Source organism: Solanum lycopersicum, chromosome 10, assembly GCF_036512215.1.
Source record: "Solanum lycopersicum chromosome 10, SLM_r2.1".
In the NCBI taxonomy this organism is placed as follows: Eukaryota; Viridiplantae; Streptophyta; class Magnoliopsida; order Solanales; family Solanaceae; genus Solanum; species Solanum lycopersicum.
This window is the reverse complement of record NC_090809.1, coordinates 63875798-63891440: the sequence shown is the minus strand read 5'-3', so window position 1 is coordinate 63891440 and position 15643 is coordinate 63875798. Positions and strand designations below refer to the sequence as shown.

General features: G+C 35.1%; 1 protein-coding gene across 3 annotated transcripts; it reads right to left on the bottom strand.

Annotated features, from left to right (window-relative positions):
* Positions 1-146: 146 nt before the first annotated feature.
* On the bottom strand, positions 147-14479 carry CTR4 (CTR1-like protein kinase). 3 transcript variants are annotated; one of them, NM_001247528.1, is made up of 16 exons: positions 13726-14422; positions 11245-11546; positions 11008-11152; positions 10639-10742; positions 8607-8815; positions 5752-6174; positions 5572-5612; positions 4845-4913; positions 4592-4692; positions 4419-4503; positions 4237-4335; positions 2503-2571; positions 2273-2404; positions 1405-1499; positions 1205-1326; positions 147-372 (listed from the first exon to the last, which is right to left on the bottom strand). In NM_001247528.1, exons 1-15 carry the CDS (start codon positions 14170-14172, stop codon positions 1266-1268), a joined length of 2382 nt encoding a protein of 793 aa, NP_001234457.1. In that variant the 5' UTR covers positions 14173-14422; the 3' UTR covers positions 147-372; positions 1205-1265. The 3 variants fall into 3 exon arrangements, 2 of the variants coding, with proteins under 2 accessions (NP_001234457.1, XP_010327683.1); XM_010329381.4 differs by having other exon boundaries at positions 164-372; positions 5752-6165; positions 13726-14479; NR_131258.1 differs by lacking the exon at positions 147-372 and having other exon boundaries at positions 996-1326; positions 5752-5853; positions 5934-6174.
* Between the last annotated feature and the right edge of the window lie 1164 nt (positions 14480-15643).

Below are 15643 nucleotides of genomic sequence, written 5' to 3'. Positions count from 1 at the left end.
ATGATTATTTTAGATGTATAAATTGATCTCATTTACTTGCTCTCTTCTTAGTTCATCAGCAATTCGATCTTCCTCTATTTTTTAATGAATACTAATCAAGATCGAATACGATTAAACTGGAAAAAGTTCAGTAGGTAGATGGGTTATTTAGGGCCACCAAAAATTGTTAATTGTGATCATCATTGAGAAAAGATTGCTAGCTTATTTAGCCGCCGAAGAGAATATTATTTACGTATATATTACAACGTCCTGTTATAGTTCTTGTATATACAAAATCAATCCTGGACAGATGCAGAAACTCATATTGCTAGCATCAACATCATCACTAAGCCAAATACCAAGTGCAAATGTTTCTCCTGTATGAATACAAGCCTGCAAATGAAGCATAGAAGTATAGATCAGAACTTAGCATGTCATTAACAGCAAGAAGTTGTACAAAGTCTACATGACATGCCTAGAAGCATGAACAAATCCATCTACTGTAAAATAAAATGCAAAGAAGATGTAAACTACAGTTGGATAGAGTGGAATGTTATTAGGCTAGAACTTTGCACCCAAGAGTGTGACCTAATGGTTAATGAAGTGGATGAGAGCCATGATGTCTCAAGTTTCAAATCCCATCAGAAACACAAGGTGATTTCTTCTCAATAATCCATCCTATCCTTGAAGGACAAAGTTACATGTACATGTTAGTTGAGGTATGCGCAAGTTAGTACAGGAACATTTACATGTTGTCCATTTGGCCTGATCTTAGGCATTGACCCACCCTCCATAGACGAACCTTGAGAGGAACCCTTATGTTTTAGCCCGTACAACACCGTTATCAAAAACAAAACAAAAAAAGTTAAGCTGGAACTTTCAATAAATTTTTCCTCCTATAGATGCCATGCCTAGGGGTAAGGAAATGCTGAACTTAACAAACGAAAACAACACTCAGATGCTCAATCAGTGTTCCGGGAATTATCACAACTCGAAGAAAATGTCAAGGCAAGAAGTTACACCAAATTTCAACTACTTCGAACTAACTAAAGTGTGACACACTCTTAAAATTGGACGAATTATTGTTGACATACCAAAGGGCAACAGCTCTTAAATTCATTAGATTCAAGAGACAGATGTCAAGATACACAAACAGACATGGTCCAAGCTCTTCCTCTCAGAAATATAATTAATAAAGAATGCCAAAGATGTGCAGGAATCATACATTTACTACAGCATTTACGTGAGGAACTGCATGTCTGTACAATCTGGTTGTGTTGCAAGAGTTATATGAGCGGTTTCAACATATCCATGATAGTAGAAAAAGAGGGGCGTTTCCACGGCTCACTGCAATGGGAGAAGTAATTTTAATTCAATACATCAATACAATCCCAAACTAGCTTGGTAAGAATAGGAGCAACATACTTCACCCAGCAAGCTTCAATAATAGTTGTCACCGGATGATTCAAGTCACGTGGAATTTCAAGCCTCATACCCTTAAAGCCAACAGCTGCTACTACCTACAGTATCAAATATATTACACCATGTAAACATCATGTGCAATACCAATATCAAATAGACTGTTCAACAATAACAAGACTAGACAGACTGTTCCATTTTGATCTTTCAATATAAAACTTGACCCAAAAGCTAGAATATCCAGCAAAGAAACAGCAATAGAGGTGCACACGCCAAAACAAAACAATGGATGCAATATAACACTAGTGATGACACAATTAGAGCAAGAATTTTTCCGTTATTTCCATTCCATTCCTAACTTTCTGGAAAAATGAAATTGGTAGTAACCAAAGCAACTTAACAAAGAGAGTTATATGATGTTCTCCCCCTACTGCAGGTACAGTTTCAACCCAAATTTGTTTGCTTTTGCAATGCTGTGATACAATCTGTGAAGAGATCAACAGCATAATAGAACAACCTAAACCCATAACAATGGAAAGGAGAATCCCTGTGACTTCCCTATTCACTGCCACATGGATGATTAGTTCTCTACATAAACCATGTTCTTTTAATGAAGCTTCCTATATAGACCAGTAAAGAAAAGGTATTAATATAAGAGGAATAAAACGGCCTTCATGCAATTGCTGACGCCAAACTGGAGATTGCCCTTCTCCCTAATAATAGCAATCCCCAGACTAATATATTTAAACATTCTAAGAGAGAGCTTATGGTCCTTTCACTTGATATATTACCCAGACCCCTCAGAGTGTATTATTAGGTAACCTTTTATACCTTTCCCATAACTAGAAACACTTCAAAATTACAAAATACTAACCTGTGGTGGGTTCAAATTACTCCAAGGTTGTTGCAACGTTGCCAGCTCCCACAAGATGACACCAAAGCTGTATATATCAGATTTCTCATTTGACGGCTCATCACGGAGAACTTCAGGTGCCATCCATTCTGGCTATTATGATAAATACCAAATCATATTTATTCCTGTTCTTTTAGTAATCACCAATGCCAAATATTGACAAAAGATAGAGCACCAGATGTAGAACTTACAGTCCCGGCAGCTGACTTTGATGACAAAAATGTATTAGCTTTTAATCGAGAAAGACCAAAATCACAGACCTGAAAAAAACATTCAACAGAAGTGGCACATGTCATACCATTTGTAGACAGAATAATTTCAATACACACAAAAATATGTAATAGTAACATGAAGTGCTACTGTTAGAAGTAAGCCATTGTCAATTTTGAGCAAGATAACCAAGTTTTGTGAGTGTTTCAGTCAGTCAAATCTAAAGTTGGCCATGCTCCATTCTTGTCATCATGAAACACCAAGAAAACTAGACATGAGGGAAGCACAAGAGATAATCATATTACATCTATGTATAAAGTTAACCCCAAGGGTGAGTGGTCAATGAAGTGGGTTAAGAACCACAGGGTCTCAAGTTCAAATCCCAGCGGAGACATATTAGGTGATCGCTTTCCATTTGTCCTAGCCTTGGGTGGACAGAGTTACCTAGAGGTATCCGTGACATTAATCAATGTGTGCACAAGCTGAAGATGATGCATGTCAAAATGTATCTTTTCTTTCTGTTGTTTATATTGTTTGAAACCAGTAAAATATTTTTATGAATAAGCTGTAAAGAATTTTAAAGACCACATGCATGGCATGCATTGAAGACATGCAGATGATGCATATCAAAGTGTATCTCTTTTCTTTCTGTTGTTTGAATTGTTTGAAACCAGACAAACATGTTCTCAGTCAGACCTGGCAAGACAAATTAGATGATCAAGAATTCAGATATTTCACATTTCATCCAACTTAACAAGAAGGAAGAGGATGCGAAGACATACTTCTGAAGATAGAGTACAGAGGTATCATATAAATCTTTTTAGAATAGGACAGGAACTGATTGAATAAGACGATTAGGGGGGGGGGGGGGGGGGACAAAGACATTTTATAATTATACATACGCCTATTCCAACCAGCAATCCAGACATAAATGTCTATACATAAGAAGAAACGCTATGAACCCAAACATACAGCAAGGCATAATGATTTTCCATTTAGAAGGAATCTCCAAGATTATGCTCTGTTGAAATTTAAAAGATTTGGTCAATTAGAATTTATTGTGTGTTGGGTATGAAGGCAAATGTTTTTGAAAATAAGTAGTTTTCTTACTTATTTTATGATATTTGATAAGTAAGCAGAAAATATGATTCCAAGGCAAACAATATGGCAGTGGGGTGGCAGGGTGTGAGGTGATAGGAGACAGTCAGCATATGGGGCCACATACGGAACTTGTATTTTCCTTACTCCCACTAGGGAAGTCATTTTTCTGCTGTATAAGGAACTTGTTTTTTCTAGAGAAAATGTTTTTTCCAAAATATTTTAACAAGGATAGTTGGAACAACAAAACGTTTCCCTAGTGTTCTACATGGATTGCAAATTTTAACTCTCCATCATCTGAGAAGTCTGATGTAAGCTATCATGCTACAGAACTTGCTTTATAATCTTCAATATTTTGGAACTACCAAGTCCAGTCTTTACTTAGTTAAAAGATTCTGAAGCTGCAATGTCCATTCCCTACCTGTTGAGCCATGAAATGGAAGTTTCATATGCCACCTTAAATAAACAGAGATTGGCAAGGAAGACACGTCTCAAACTAGAAAAAAATGTCCCATAAAGGACCCCACAGATTAGAGAACTACTTGGACAGCCCCAGTTTGAGAAGATCAACAGGAGCATGACACTTTTGTGCAGGCTAAAGAAGTTCTCAGTCTCACCTTCACTGTATATTTTGTATCCACTAAAAGATTTGGAGATTTTAAATCTCTGTGAACAACAGGTGGTTTGCGTTTATGAAGATAATTCATCCCCTTTGCCTGCACAAGTTGATAAAAGGCATTAGATACATTAAAAAATAAAATTTGTCAGAGAAAGGGGAGCAGGGAATACGTATTCATACCACATCGTAAGCCATACACAACCGACGTTTTTCATCCAATACCTCTCTCGCACCAGGTTTATGAAGAAGCCTATATAGGCTACCTCTGAAACACAGATGGCATTTGACCAGTCAGGAAAAAAAAAAAAGCATAACACTTTGCATGATCATCTAAAGGAAGATCAGGTCACGACCTTGATAAATATTCTGTAACTATCGACAAGTTTGGTGGCTCAGTAACAGCACCCATGAAAAGCACTATATTTGGATGTCGCAACCGCTTCATAATTGCAACCTGCACCAATCAGATGGAAACTAATTCAGAAGAATGGGAGGAGGAAAAACAAATGAGTTGAGATCCACTGATCCTCATTTTATACACCCATCTCTCCTTTTCTCTTTTATGTTCTTTCAGTTCATTAGTGAGGAGAGGAGCCCCAGACCGACCTCTTGCAAAAATTCCTTGTATCGCTCAGCATGAAAATCCTGTTCCATGAGAATTTTCACAGCAACATCCTAGAAAATACAAACTCCATGAGAATGTAATTAGGAAGGAAACCAGTGCAATAGGATCTTTGATAAAAGTCACATCTCTAATTTGACAAAATGAACGATACCCCACCCACCCCGTAAAGCAATATAATTCTTAAGGAGGCTTCATAGCTACCATGTTTAGATATAAAAAAACAAATGCTGAAATCTACTCCTACAAGTTTAGATGCATTTCAAAAGGGCACAATAAATAGTTTTATGATGATTGATGGTACTTAAAAATGTATCAAGTAGTTGAATCAGCATCCCAACAATCTCTTAACATACATCAGGATTTAGCTGAAAAAACACAACAGAAGCAAAGGATTCGTACACGTGATTACCAATTAGTTGAGATTAGGGGCTCGAATTTTGCACTTTCATTAGTAGTCTTTTAGGTTTGGTTAGAAATTTGAATGACAGTGTTCTCCAATTTAATTAGAAATCTGAATGACAACATAGGGATGAAACTGAGATTTAAAGAAACCCTAGTTTACCTTAAAAGCAAACATAATGAAACTGGTTCAAATGGACATAAAGGATACATAGAGACGAATTGAGGCATAGTTGATTGAAAATAATTAGAGAGAGATACATGTGGAATACGCTTCAAACACTCGGAACTAAAGGGGAATTGTCTTACAGAGCCATTCCAGTCAGCACGGTGAACAGTCCCAAAAGACCCTGCAAATACAACAAAACAGTGTAAGCTAGATGAGTTTTGGATGTCATGATATCATTGTATCTTAATATTATTGACATACAGCAAATAAACACAGAGCTAACACTTTGAAAGTAGCTAAAACCAGCAGACTGGGATTACCTGCCCCAATTCTTTCCTTCAGAACCAGATCATTCCAGGGAATATCCAGATCTTCTACATCAAGAACAAGTCCTCGGCTTGGTTTAGCAGGAGCAAGTCTCCCTACTCCCTCAAAGTACCTCTGGTCATTAATGGTATCTGTCCTTGCCTCAGATATTGCAATCAGGTGAGCATCTACATACCTAATTGGAGGGACATTCTTCAAATGAATCAAATCCTTTTCCTGGCTCATTGAGATCGACATATTTGGAGGATGATATTTTGCAGGAAGTTGAGAGCCTTTATCACATCCCTTGTTCCATGCATTTATTGAAGGCAAAGGTAGCCGTGAAACTTCATCACGATTGCTTGAACTAGGAACTGCACTGCTTTTATCCATGGAACTTCTGTCCGTTTGTCCAGCATCCCCATCAACTGCAGTTCCTGCACCAAACAAAGAATAATGAAACCCAAAAAAAAAAAACTAATTGATGTAAATGTCACCAATAAAACAGAAGGGATCAGTTTGCCTACGAGAGTGGCAATTTATTTGCAAACAAGATAAGGTTGAATATATTTTCCTTGGTCTGGAGACACTAGGCTCAAATATAGACTAGCTAAAAGATGAACACTTAAATAATACTAGTTCCTTGTAGCTTCATCGCGGAGAGTTACTGTTATTCAACTTGTTTTAACACATTAGAAGCTCCTCTAGAAAGAAAGGAAATACTATTATTTTATTTTTTTTGAGCAAGGTAAAGTTATATTCCTCCGCAATGTAGGTATGCTGTCAACCATCAAAAAAATTACAGTGCAAGTAATCATAATTACAACGAGCCTAAGAAGTCTACTAGCTGTTCTACCTCATCTATACCCTCTTCTTTACACCAAAGATATAAAGTATCAATGCAGTTTTCTTTTACTTTCTGCATTGGATTAGTAATATTCTCAAAACATCTATTGTTTCTTTCCTTCCAGACTGACCACCATATGCAAGAAGGGACTAGGCTCCACTATTATTTAAAAGAAACCTAATATGTATAACATTCAGAAGTAGTATTTTTAAAAATTGTACTGAAATTTGTGTCGACATTTTATCTACGATCTCCTTTGCTCATTCCTAACATATTAATTTCATCCAAGAAGTCAGTAACAAATATCAGGCTTTTTGATCATTAATGAAACAGAGCAAAATTCGAATAAAAATAGACGCCAAGATGATGACAAACCCTCAAAGCTGAGCAGTACAGGTTTAGACTTTATGGTTAATACTATATTAAAAGAAACTCATTCATGATTAGATACTAATCTGTTGGAGTAACAGAGTCATCAAAGCCAATACGATTATGATAGCATCAAGGTCTACTTGGACTTCAACTACAAAGTGCAATAAAAGCATGGGTGTTTGGGCGGAAAACAAAAAAAAAATGAAGAGAAGTAAAAAGTACAAATTTAATAATAAAAAATATATATAAACATAAACTATAATTATCTAGCCAAAGAGAAGATAAATAGATAATTAAGTGAATCAGCATAACATATGAGATTTTCATGTTACGGAAACTACTTTAAATTTATATTTTACAAGTAAAGATGCAGTTTAAGATTTCCACTGCTGGTTTTATAATACAAAATTTCTAATTTCTTATTCCAACTGTCTAATTCTTCCATGAAATTTGGTTAACAACTATACCAATTTGGTCAACTATATTTTACTGCCAACTGATACCTCTGAAAGATTAGCCCCCCAGTGATGAGGTGTATGCCTTGGTGCATGCACTTAAGTGCTACCAAAGTTATGTGAAGTGTCTACCCTGGGCTTCACCAAGTTTCAGGGTTTAAGCAATGTGTAGTACTGGAAAATGAAGAGAGAAGCAGCAAAAAATCTTAATTTTCACTGGAATTGTGTATTGGAGGGATTGGAAACCAATGAATTCTCTGGAGAGACTCAGCTTCGTTATTGTCAAAGAATGCTAAAATGTCTTAAGGAGGAGCAACAGTATGAAGGCTGTAAGAGAGAAAGAAGCCTAAGTGCCTGCTTAGCACAAATCCGCTCCATCCAAAAAGATAACATGTGATCCAAGAAAAAAGAAAGGAGTAGTATGATGTCACTATGAGCACCATTCAGTTCAATCCCTTGTTGTGGACCTCAGAAATTTTGATGAACACAGGGGAACTGACTTGAACTTTAAGGAACATTCGTTGACTATAACAAGGCTGAAACCTTTCCAGAGACCTCAGTAATTTTGATAAATACAGGGAAACTGACTTGAACTTTGAGGAACAGGAGTTCTGCGAAATGGCCATTGTAGGCTCCAAAAGGAACAAAGGAAGGTTAAAAGATTACTCTCTAGAACAATGTAAGCAAGTCATCGTCTTTATTCCTGTTTAATGCTCTTCAGTAAGAAAGCAGGCGACAACTATTGAACTCTGGATTGCAGGTGAAAATGGGTAAAATTATTTGTTGGGTATTTATTATTGGAATAAGACTACGAAGCAATTTGAAAGACTGCTATTCCAAATAATGAAGCACCTATATGTACCACCAAAAATTTCAGGGATGTTATATGTTTAAGGTATATAAGTTCAGATATCAGAAAATTTTTCTGGACGTTGAAAAACTGCAAGTGCAACATTTAAACGAATCCATTTTTGTGACCGCAAATATCTCTTAATCTCTTACCATATCATGGCAAAGGGCAATCACAACATTTGAAACATGATAAAAGTTCACAACAACCTAGGTGAGCATTGAAAATTTATATGTCTGTGTAGGCAAGTAGCCATCGAAGGATCTAAGGGTTTCTTCTTTATTTTTTTTTGTTGGGTTGGGAGAGAGTGTGTGTGTTGGGGGGTTGGGGGGGGGGGGTCAATACCTGCTGAAGAATCATCAAAGGCCAGATTAAGTGATAGACAATCCGAAAAATACTGTTTAGCGAATGACGTGAAATCCATGGCAGGTTCAACTTGTCCAAATCTCGGAAGGCGCAATGGTGAAGGAATTGAGATGGAAGATGGACCATTGAGCAATGAATTTGGTTCATATAAACATCCTGGATCCCGAATCAAATCAACCAAGTATTCCCTGTAAGGTGCATTCGCTTAGTGTCAATGCTTATGTACTTCTTTTTCTTAACATAAATAATACTTATGTGCTTAAATACAAAGCTATCCAAAAGCACAATAATCATTGGCAGACTTCAAACCAATATATTTGTGTGTGATTATAGAAGTATACCGAGACCTCTCTAGCAGAAGAATTCAACAGACAAAGCAGTCAGTATTTCTTCACGTTCATCAAAGTTATAGCATTCAGAAAAACAAAATCCTGCTGTTCACTGCATCAAATTTCTTGTTATTTTTATTTTTAATTTTTCCACTTGATTTCCAGTTCCCTATTTTTGGGGCTGAGCAGATGAAAAAAAGGATGTTTCTTTGAATTGAAATTGTAAATCTTAAATTAAATGATTAAGACAGCATCTGGTAAAAACAAAGTTAATTTCATGAAGTTGAGATTTCAACCCCAGTGTGCTTTAAATAAAGCACCATTCCCACTAAACATCTAAATAAAGCACCATTCTCACTAAACATCTCAATTGCAAAACCTGAAAACAGAGCATCCAAAAACATGGAGAAGCAGCTGTTAAGACAAAGCAGGAATTTAATCTAATTCATTGAAAACTGTGTTAAGGCCTCAAGTAGGTCTGAATCTGAGTTGTTCAGATATTAAAGCATTAAGTGCATTTGTTTTCATTAAGATTTTAGCACTTATTGATCTAAATAGGTCTTAATCGTTAAGATCTAGAAAATAGTCGTAACATCATTAAGAGGTATTCTTGTGTGGATAATATTCACCATCATTTTATTCACAATCACCAGCCACCGCCACTAACCACATCTTCCATCAAAACCATGACCACCATCACCATTACCTTCGTCTACCACCAGTCATCTCTGCCATCACAACTACCATTGTTACTAACCACTACTATAAGCTGCCACCACACTCATCATTATAATTAAATCAATTATCACCACCATACCCATCTCTGTAGACATCGCCACCTCCACCACCACTAGCAGCCAATTCATACTACCAACTAAATCCACCATCACGACTAGCATTGCAATCAAGTACCATCATACATTCTTCGGTCACCACCTCCACCACTACTATTAGCCACCACCACCATTGTGGTCAATCTTTACTACCAACAACCTCCATCATCACAACTAACACCTTTGTCAACTACCACACATATTTTCAACGATCACACATTCTACCATCACCACCACCAACTACTAACATCAACCAACTTCACCATTACAATCACCAACACCACTACCAATCACCACCATCATGATGGTCACTACAATACCAACCACCTCCACCGTCAGAACAATCACCACCATCATTGCAAGCCACTACCAACAACTATTACCATCACCACTGCCAAAAAATTTTCTCCACCATCACTAGCAAGTGTAAGTGTTTCATTTTCTGAATCAAGTAATAATCTTATTTTATTAGTTTTTTAATGTTTAATTAATTTTATTTGATTGTACTTTTATTATGTACATTCAAATGTTGAAAAAATCATACAGTATTCAAATCTTGAGGCAACATTTTAATCGCCTAGATATGCATTCAGATTCAAACGTCTAGATCTTTATGAAAACAAATCTTTAATTCTATGTTTTGCATGCTTCTACAAAGGGAACTGAACAAAATACAAAACTTCACCATGGTCATTTTACCAGATCCATATAATTTGTAGTTCCTATTCTTAACAAAACCAGCTTTACATATTCCAGAGAAAGCATAAATAACTAGTGATGATGTAAATGAAAGTCGACCCCTTCATACAGAAACTGGAAACATAGACCATATATTATCTGAATGCACACCTGTCAAGGCCAAACCGAACTAGACATGAGAAAGCATCGGATTCTTTACAATATTTACATCCTCTGGCAATTCGACATGGTAAATCAATGATGTCCGCCAGAACCTACAATCGTCACATTTGAAGTTAATGATAGACATCAAACTGTACAAGCAACCCAGTGAAAGGAATTTCTTGATGGCATTTCATTTTACTTCAAGGCAGAGTAAATCCAAAATAATTTAAATGATTAGTTCAAAAAATTGTGATTTTTTCCAATGGCAAACCATTAGTTGGTATGAATATGTCCAAATTAACTTTAGAGGTTAGACTGCTGACTCGCAAAACAGCAAACAGATAGTAATTTCAGTATAACACAGTAACAACATACTTTAAACAGCAACGTGCGATGTCTACAAAGTCCAACAGAAAGGCTACCAATGGGAAACACAAAACATCCTAGACAATCCTTCAGGTCATTACAGCACTCCTTCCAGATAGGAATGAAGTCACCTTCTCCGACAGAAGCTGCGCCTCTTATAAAGGGAATAAAAATTAATCTCTGAAAAAACCAAACAAGAAAATCAATCCCATTGGGGTTTCTCAGAAAAACATTTTTAAAACTTACCCCATGTGATTGCAAACCAACTTTGCAAGCTGATCAACCACTTCTTTTGTGGTGTTGCAACTACGATACATGCTATGGATTCGATTTTGTAGTTCCTTTAACCTGGGATCACTTTGCCGATCAATCAAAATTACTTCAACTGATGGTACTACAGAGGGATCAACAGCCATCAAGGATTCAATTGATGGGATACGACCACTTTCTTGCAGATCTGAGCAGACTGTCCAAATATATGGATCCATCCCTTGAATGAAATAAAATCCATCGGGGACTTTGTCAAAGTACGATAAGCTCCCATTTACCTGGTACAGCATGAAGATGCAATGAAGAAAATGTCTTTTAGGTATGAAAACCAGGAGGTCTGGGACTGTATGACCGGGCCAACCGAAATATAGACGAGATATTATAAGAAAATAACATTGGAAACAATGATAATATATGGCCATTGTCATATTGAAACTTCTATTCAGATACAGAAAATGACCTCAATTAATAACCAATATCTCATGCTACAATTTTCTGAAGTATCTAATCCTCTATCCTAAAATGAATTTACTTTCTATTATGGCTTTATCATAAAACCGAATGCACTTACTAGAGGATTATCCCTTTGTCTAATGCTGTAATACTACTCCAAAATTATAAAATAAGGTAACTTGGGATCTACTTTCTTCTTTAATTGATAACATGGGGTCTACTTTAGTACTAATAAAGGCCTAAACTTGAGAAAGATCAACTTTATCTCTACTTTGAGAACCACTTTGATTGTAAGAACATACAAGTATACAACAGTTTGAATGCTCATTTTATTGTCAGTTAAATGGATATCACTTTTGGGAAGAAGGAGAATTAAATTTCAACTACTTTCATGCAGTTCTAGTATCGATTTTGGATATTATATGGTTGTGTTAGTTGAATGCAATGTATCTTGGAGTCATTTTTACTAATCCAGCAATGACCTGAAGTTTAACAAAGTAGTCCAGCGACTACTTGAGTATTGGACAATAAGGGGACACTTCTAGGTAGTTGAACTTGCTACATAATATATTAATACAATGAATTGGAAACAGTGATTGGGCCTTTGCTTTTTTTTTATAAAGGTACCTTTATATTGAGACTGATTGTGCCTTAACTTCACTACATTTACTGTTTCCTGAGAAAAAACTTAAATACCCTTACTATACAATTATACAACCAAATAGGTAGGTGCATTAATATTAGTTACATAGGTAACCACTCATCACAGCTTTTCACAAAGGTCATGTATTTGGGAGCACCACATCCAACAAACGAGTTATGTCATAACGTAAATATGACAGTTACAGGTATGACAGGTAAAGCTGAGCAATAAAGAAGTCATGATTATCATACTTAAGCTGCATATGCATCAAGCAGTGACAGATTCACATTCAAGTTTATGGGTGCTTGAGGACCCATTACATTTTGAAGCCAACACCATTATTATATGGAAAACCTAGTAATTTATATAAATATGTAACTGAGCACCCAGTTTTAGTACGAGGTTCAAATTAGAGATAGTTGAGCACCCAAAGTAAGAAATTCTGGATCCACCACTGTCGTCAAGTGTACTTAGACAACAGTATAAGTTATACCACAGATACAGTAAATCTCACATGTCTTCTTTTCCTTCTCAACCAAGAATTGGATTGTTGCCTTAACCCGATTTTGAGAGGAAATATATTTCACATTGATCATGCAGCTATGTACAGAAAGGCTGAAAATTTCCAATACATTCACTTTGATCACACAACTACATAAAGAAAGGCTAAAGAATTCCAATACATTAGGCACAATATAATACAAACATCCTTTGCACAACTGAGTATAGCATTTTTAGACTAGTTTAGGACTCGGGCATCCTTGAGAGACCGAAAAACTCAACAAAATCTCGAATCATTCTTTTCATCCTCAACTTCTACATTACTTGATATTTGTCTTGACATTTTCGATAGAAATTAGGATGTCATGATAATACAGAAGATACTCAGTTTTCAATGGTATTGAAGAAAGATCCAGCAGTTAGAACGTCTGTCCCCTTCACCGACATGATCAATTGTCATCTAAGCATGGGAACATCTGCAATCTAAACTAGTTTTCCTTTTTCTATACTTAGACTCTGATGCTTCTATCTCCGGAACTTGGTGGATAATGGACCCCTTCCTTTCTCCAATAAATACTAGACTTGGTTGACGATTCAAAGTGATAATGTGTATGTAGGACATCTTAATTTGTACTACATTTACTTGTGACAAAGACATAGAAGCTTAATCTGAACTAATATCTACTATACCTCTATGTCTTATCAAATATGAATTGGTGAAATTGTTCTTACTACAAAACATAACCTCACATGCGAATTTCACACTGTTTTAGCACACAATCTCAAATTGAAACTTAACAAATGATATATTAACAGTATGCAAATGAGGAAAAACCAATAAAACAGAATATAACACATACCCAGAATCTATGAGACATTGCCTCCACGGATGCAGATGAAGCTGAAGCATGGGATACTGATTCATCTGGCACATAATCCAATAAATTGGGATCATCAGCGCAGGTTGCTTCAGTAGAGATCCTCAGAGCTAACGTTAACTGCAGCTGGTAGCTCTCCTCCGTCTGTTGAGCCCAACTTTTCGACAACGAACCTCCAACATCTGAATAAGCATTCATATACCCAAATGAAACTCCAGAAATGGAACTTTCAGCAAAGCTACCTTCACTTGACTGCGTCGGTAACACAATCGAGGCCTGAAACGGCGTCGTACCTTTTCGGCGATCAATCAAGTCCCAATATAATCCCTTATCACCTCTACTTTTGCTCTTCTCATCTGAATTAAACTCATCGTATGGTGGTTGCTGCTGTAATATTGCATAATTCGAACGTCTAACAGGTACTTCCATGGAGAATCCTAACAATATCAAAGTCAAAATAAACCCTACCAAACTCTGATTTTAACAAATTGCAGCTTGAACTACTTGGTTTATTCTCTTTCTAGAAGTCATCCAGTTGCCGGAGATGGAGGAAATGGATGGCTTTTTGTCGTCCGGCGATCGGAATATTCCGGTAAAATAATGGACCAGATACAAATACTATAGGGACAAATTCAGTTCCCCAACTTCCCCCTTTTCAGACTGAAGTTGCTTTTAGGCCGAATTCCGGTAAAAATTCTTGCTGAAAAAAAACGTGGGTACCTGTTGTATTTATTTTACTCCAAATCCAAACGTGCAGGATTACATTAAATACAGTAATTTATTATTATAATTAAATTATAATTTAATAATATTATAATATTAAAAAAACTAGCTATTTCAAATTTTTTTTATTGATTAAAAAAGCTATATATTGTGTGTAACTTTTAATTTAATCTATTTAAAATTATAAAATTTAAAAAATGTTCACACATTCTATCAAGTTTTTTTTTAATCTTATTTGGCCTAAATAATTTATATCGTCTCTTTATTCAGAATAAATAAAATTTTAAAGATGTTAAATTTGTTGGGGTGATTGGTACTTATGTGATGTTATTAAAATTAAAATTTAAATATTATTTTTGATTTTAATATTTGGAGGAAATTGATATTTTAAAATTTAATGACTTTTTAATGAGAAAATTTTTAAAGTTTATTGATATTAATAATAGAAACCGAATTTAAAATTTGTAAACAATAACAATTAAGATTGACTTGATTTTGTGTTATATTCACAATAATTGTCTTGTTGGAGTGAGTATTCACAATTTATATAATTTTTTATGATTTCAATGTTACAAGCAACAAACTTTTTTTTTATAAATGTGACACAAATATTATTTTAGATAATAGAATTTCATATTATATCGAATCGACATGATTTTAAATTATAAAGCATGATAAATTTATATAACTTCATATTATACCAACCTAATTATCTTGTTTAGCATACACTCACCATATGAAATTATCGTATATTTCAACTTTTTACACACATTTTTTTTAAATACTATTTTATTTAATTTTTGTAGGTTTTTTATATTTTGCTCATAATGTTTCTGTTTTATTTTTTAACTTCATCTCATGCATTGAGTTATACGAGATTTATCTTCTTATACAATATTGCTTGAAGTTTTATCTTTTAGAAAAAAAGACTATAACTATTAAATGTGTCTTCTCATACAATACTGCTTGAAGTTTTATCTTTATTAAAAAAGACTATATAACTATTAAATGTGTTAGAATTATTGATTTTAACAATATACTTTCTAGATTGGATTGATGCATGACTACTGTTTCAATGTCATTTTAAAAATATAGTAACTAAAGTTATATTTTAAATTAACAATATACCGGACAATTAATTTGCATCATTTTATAAATAGATTTTTTTAGGCTTTAA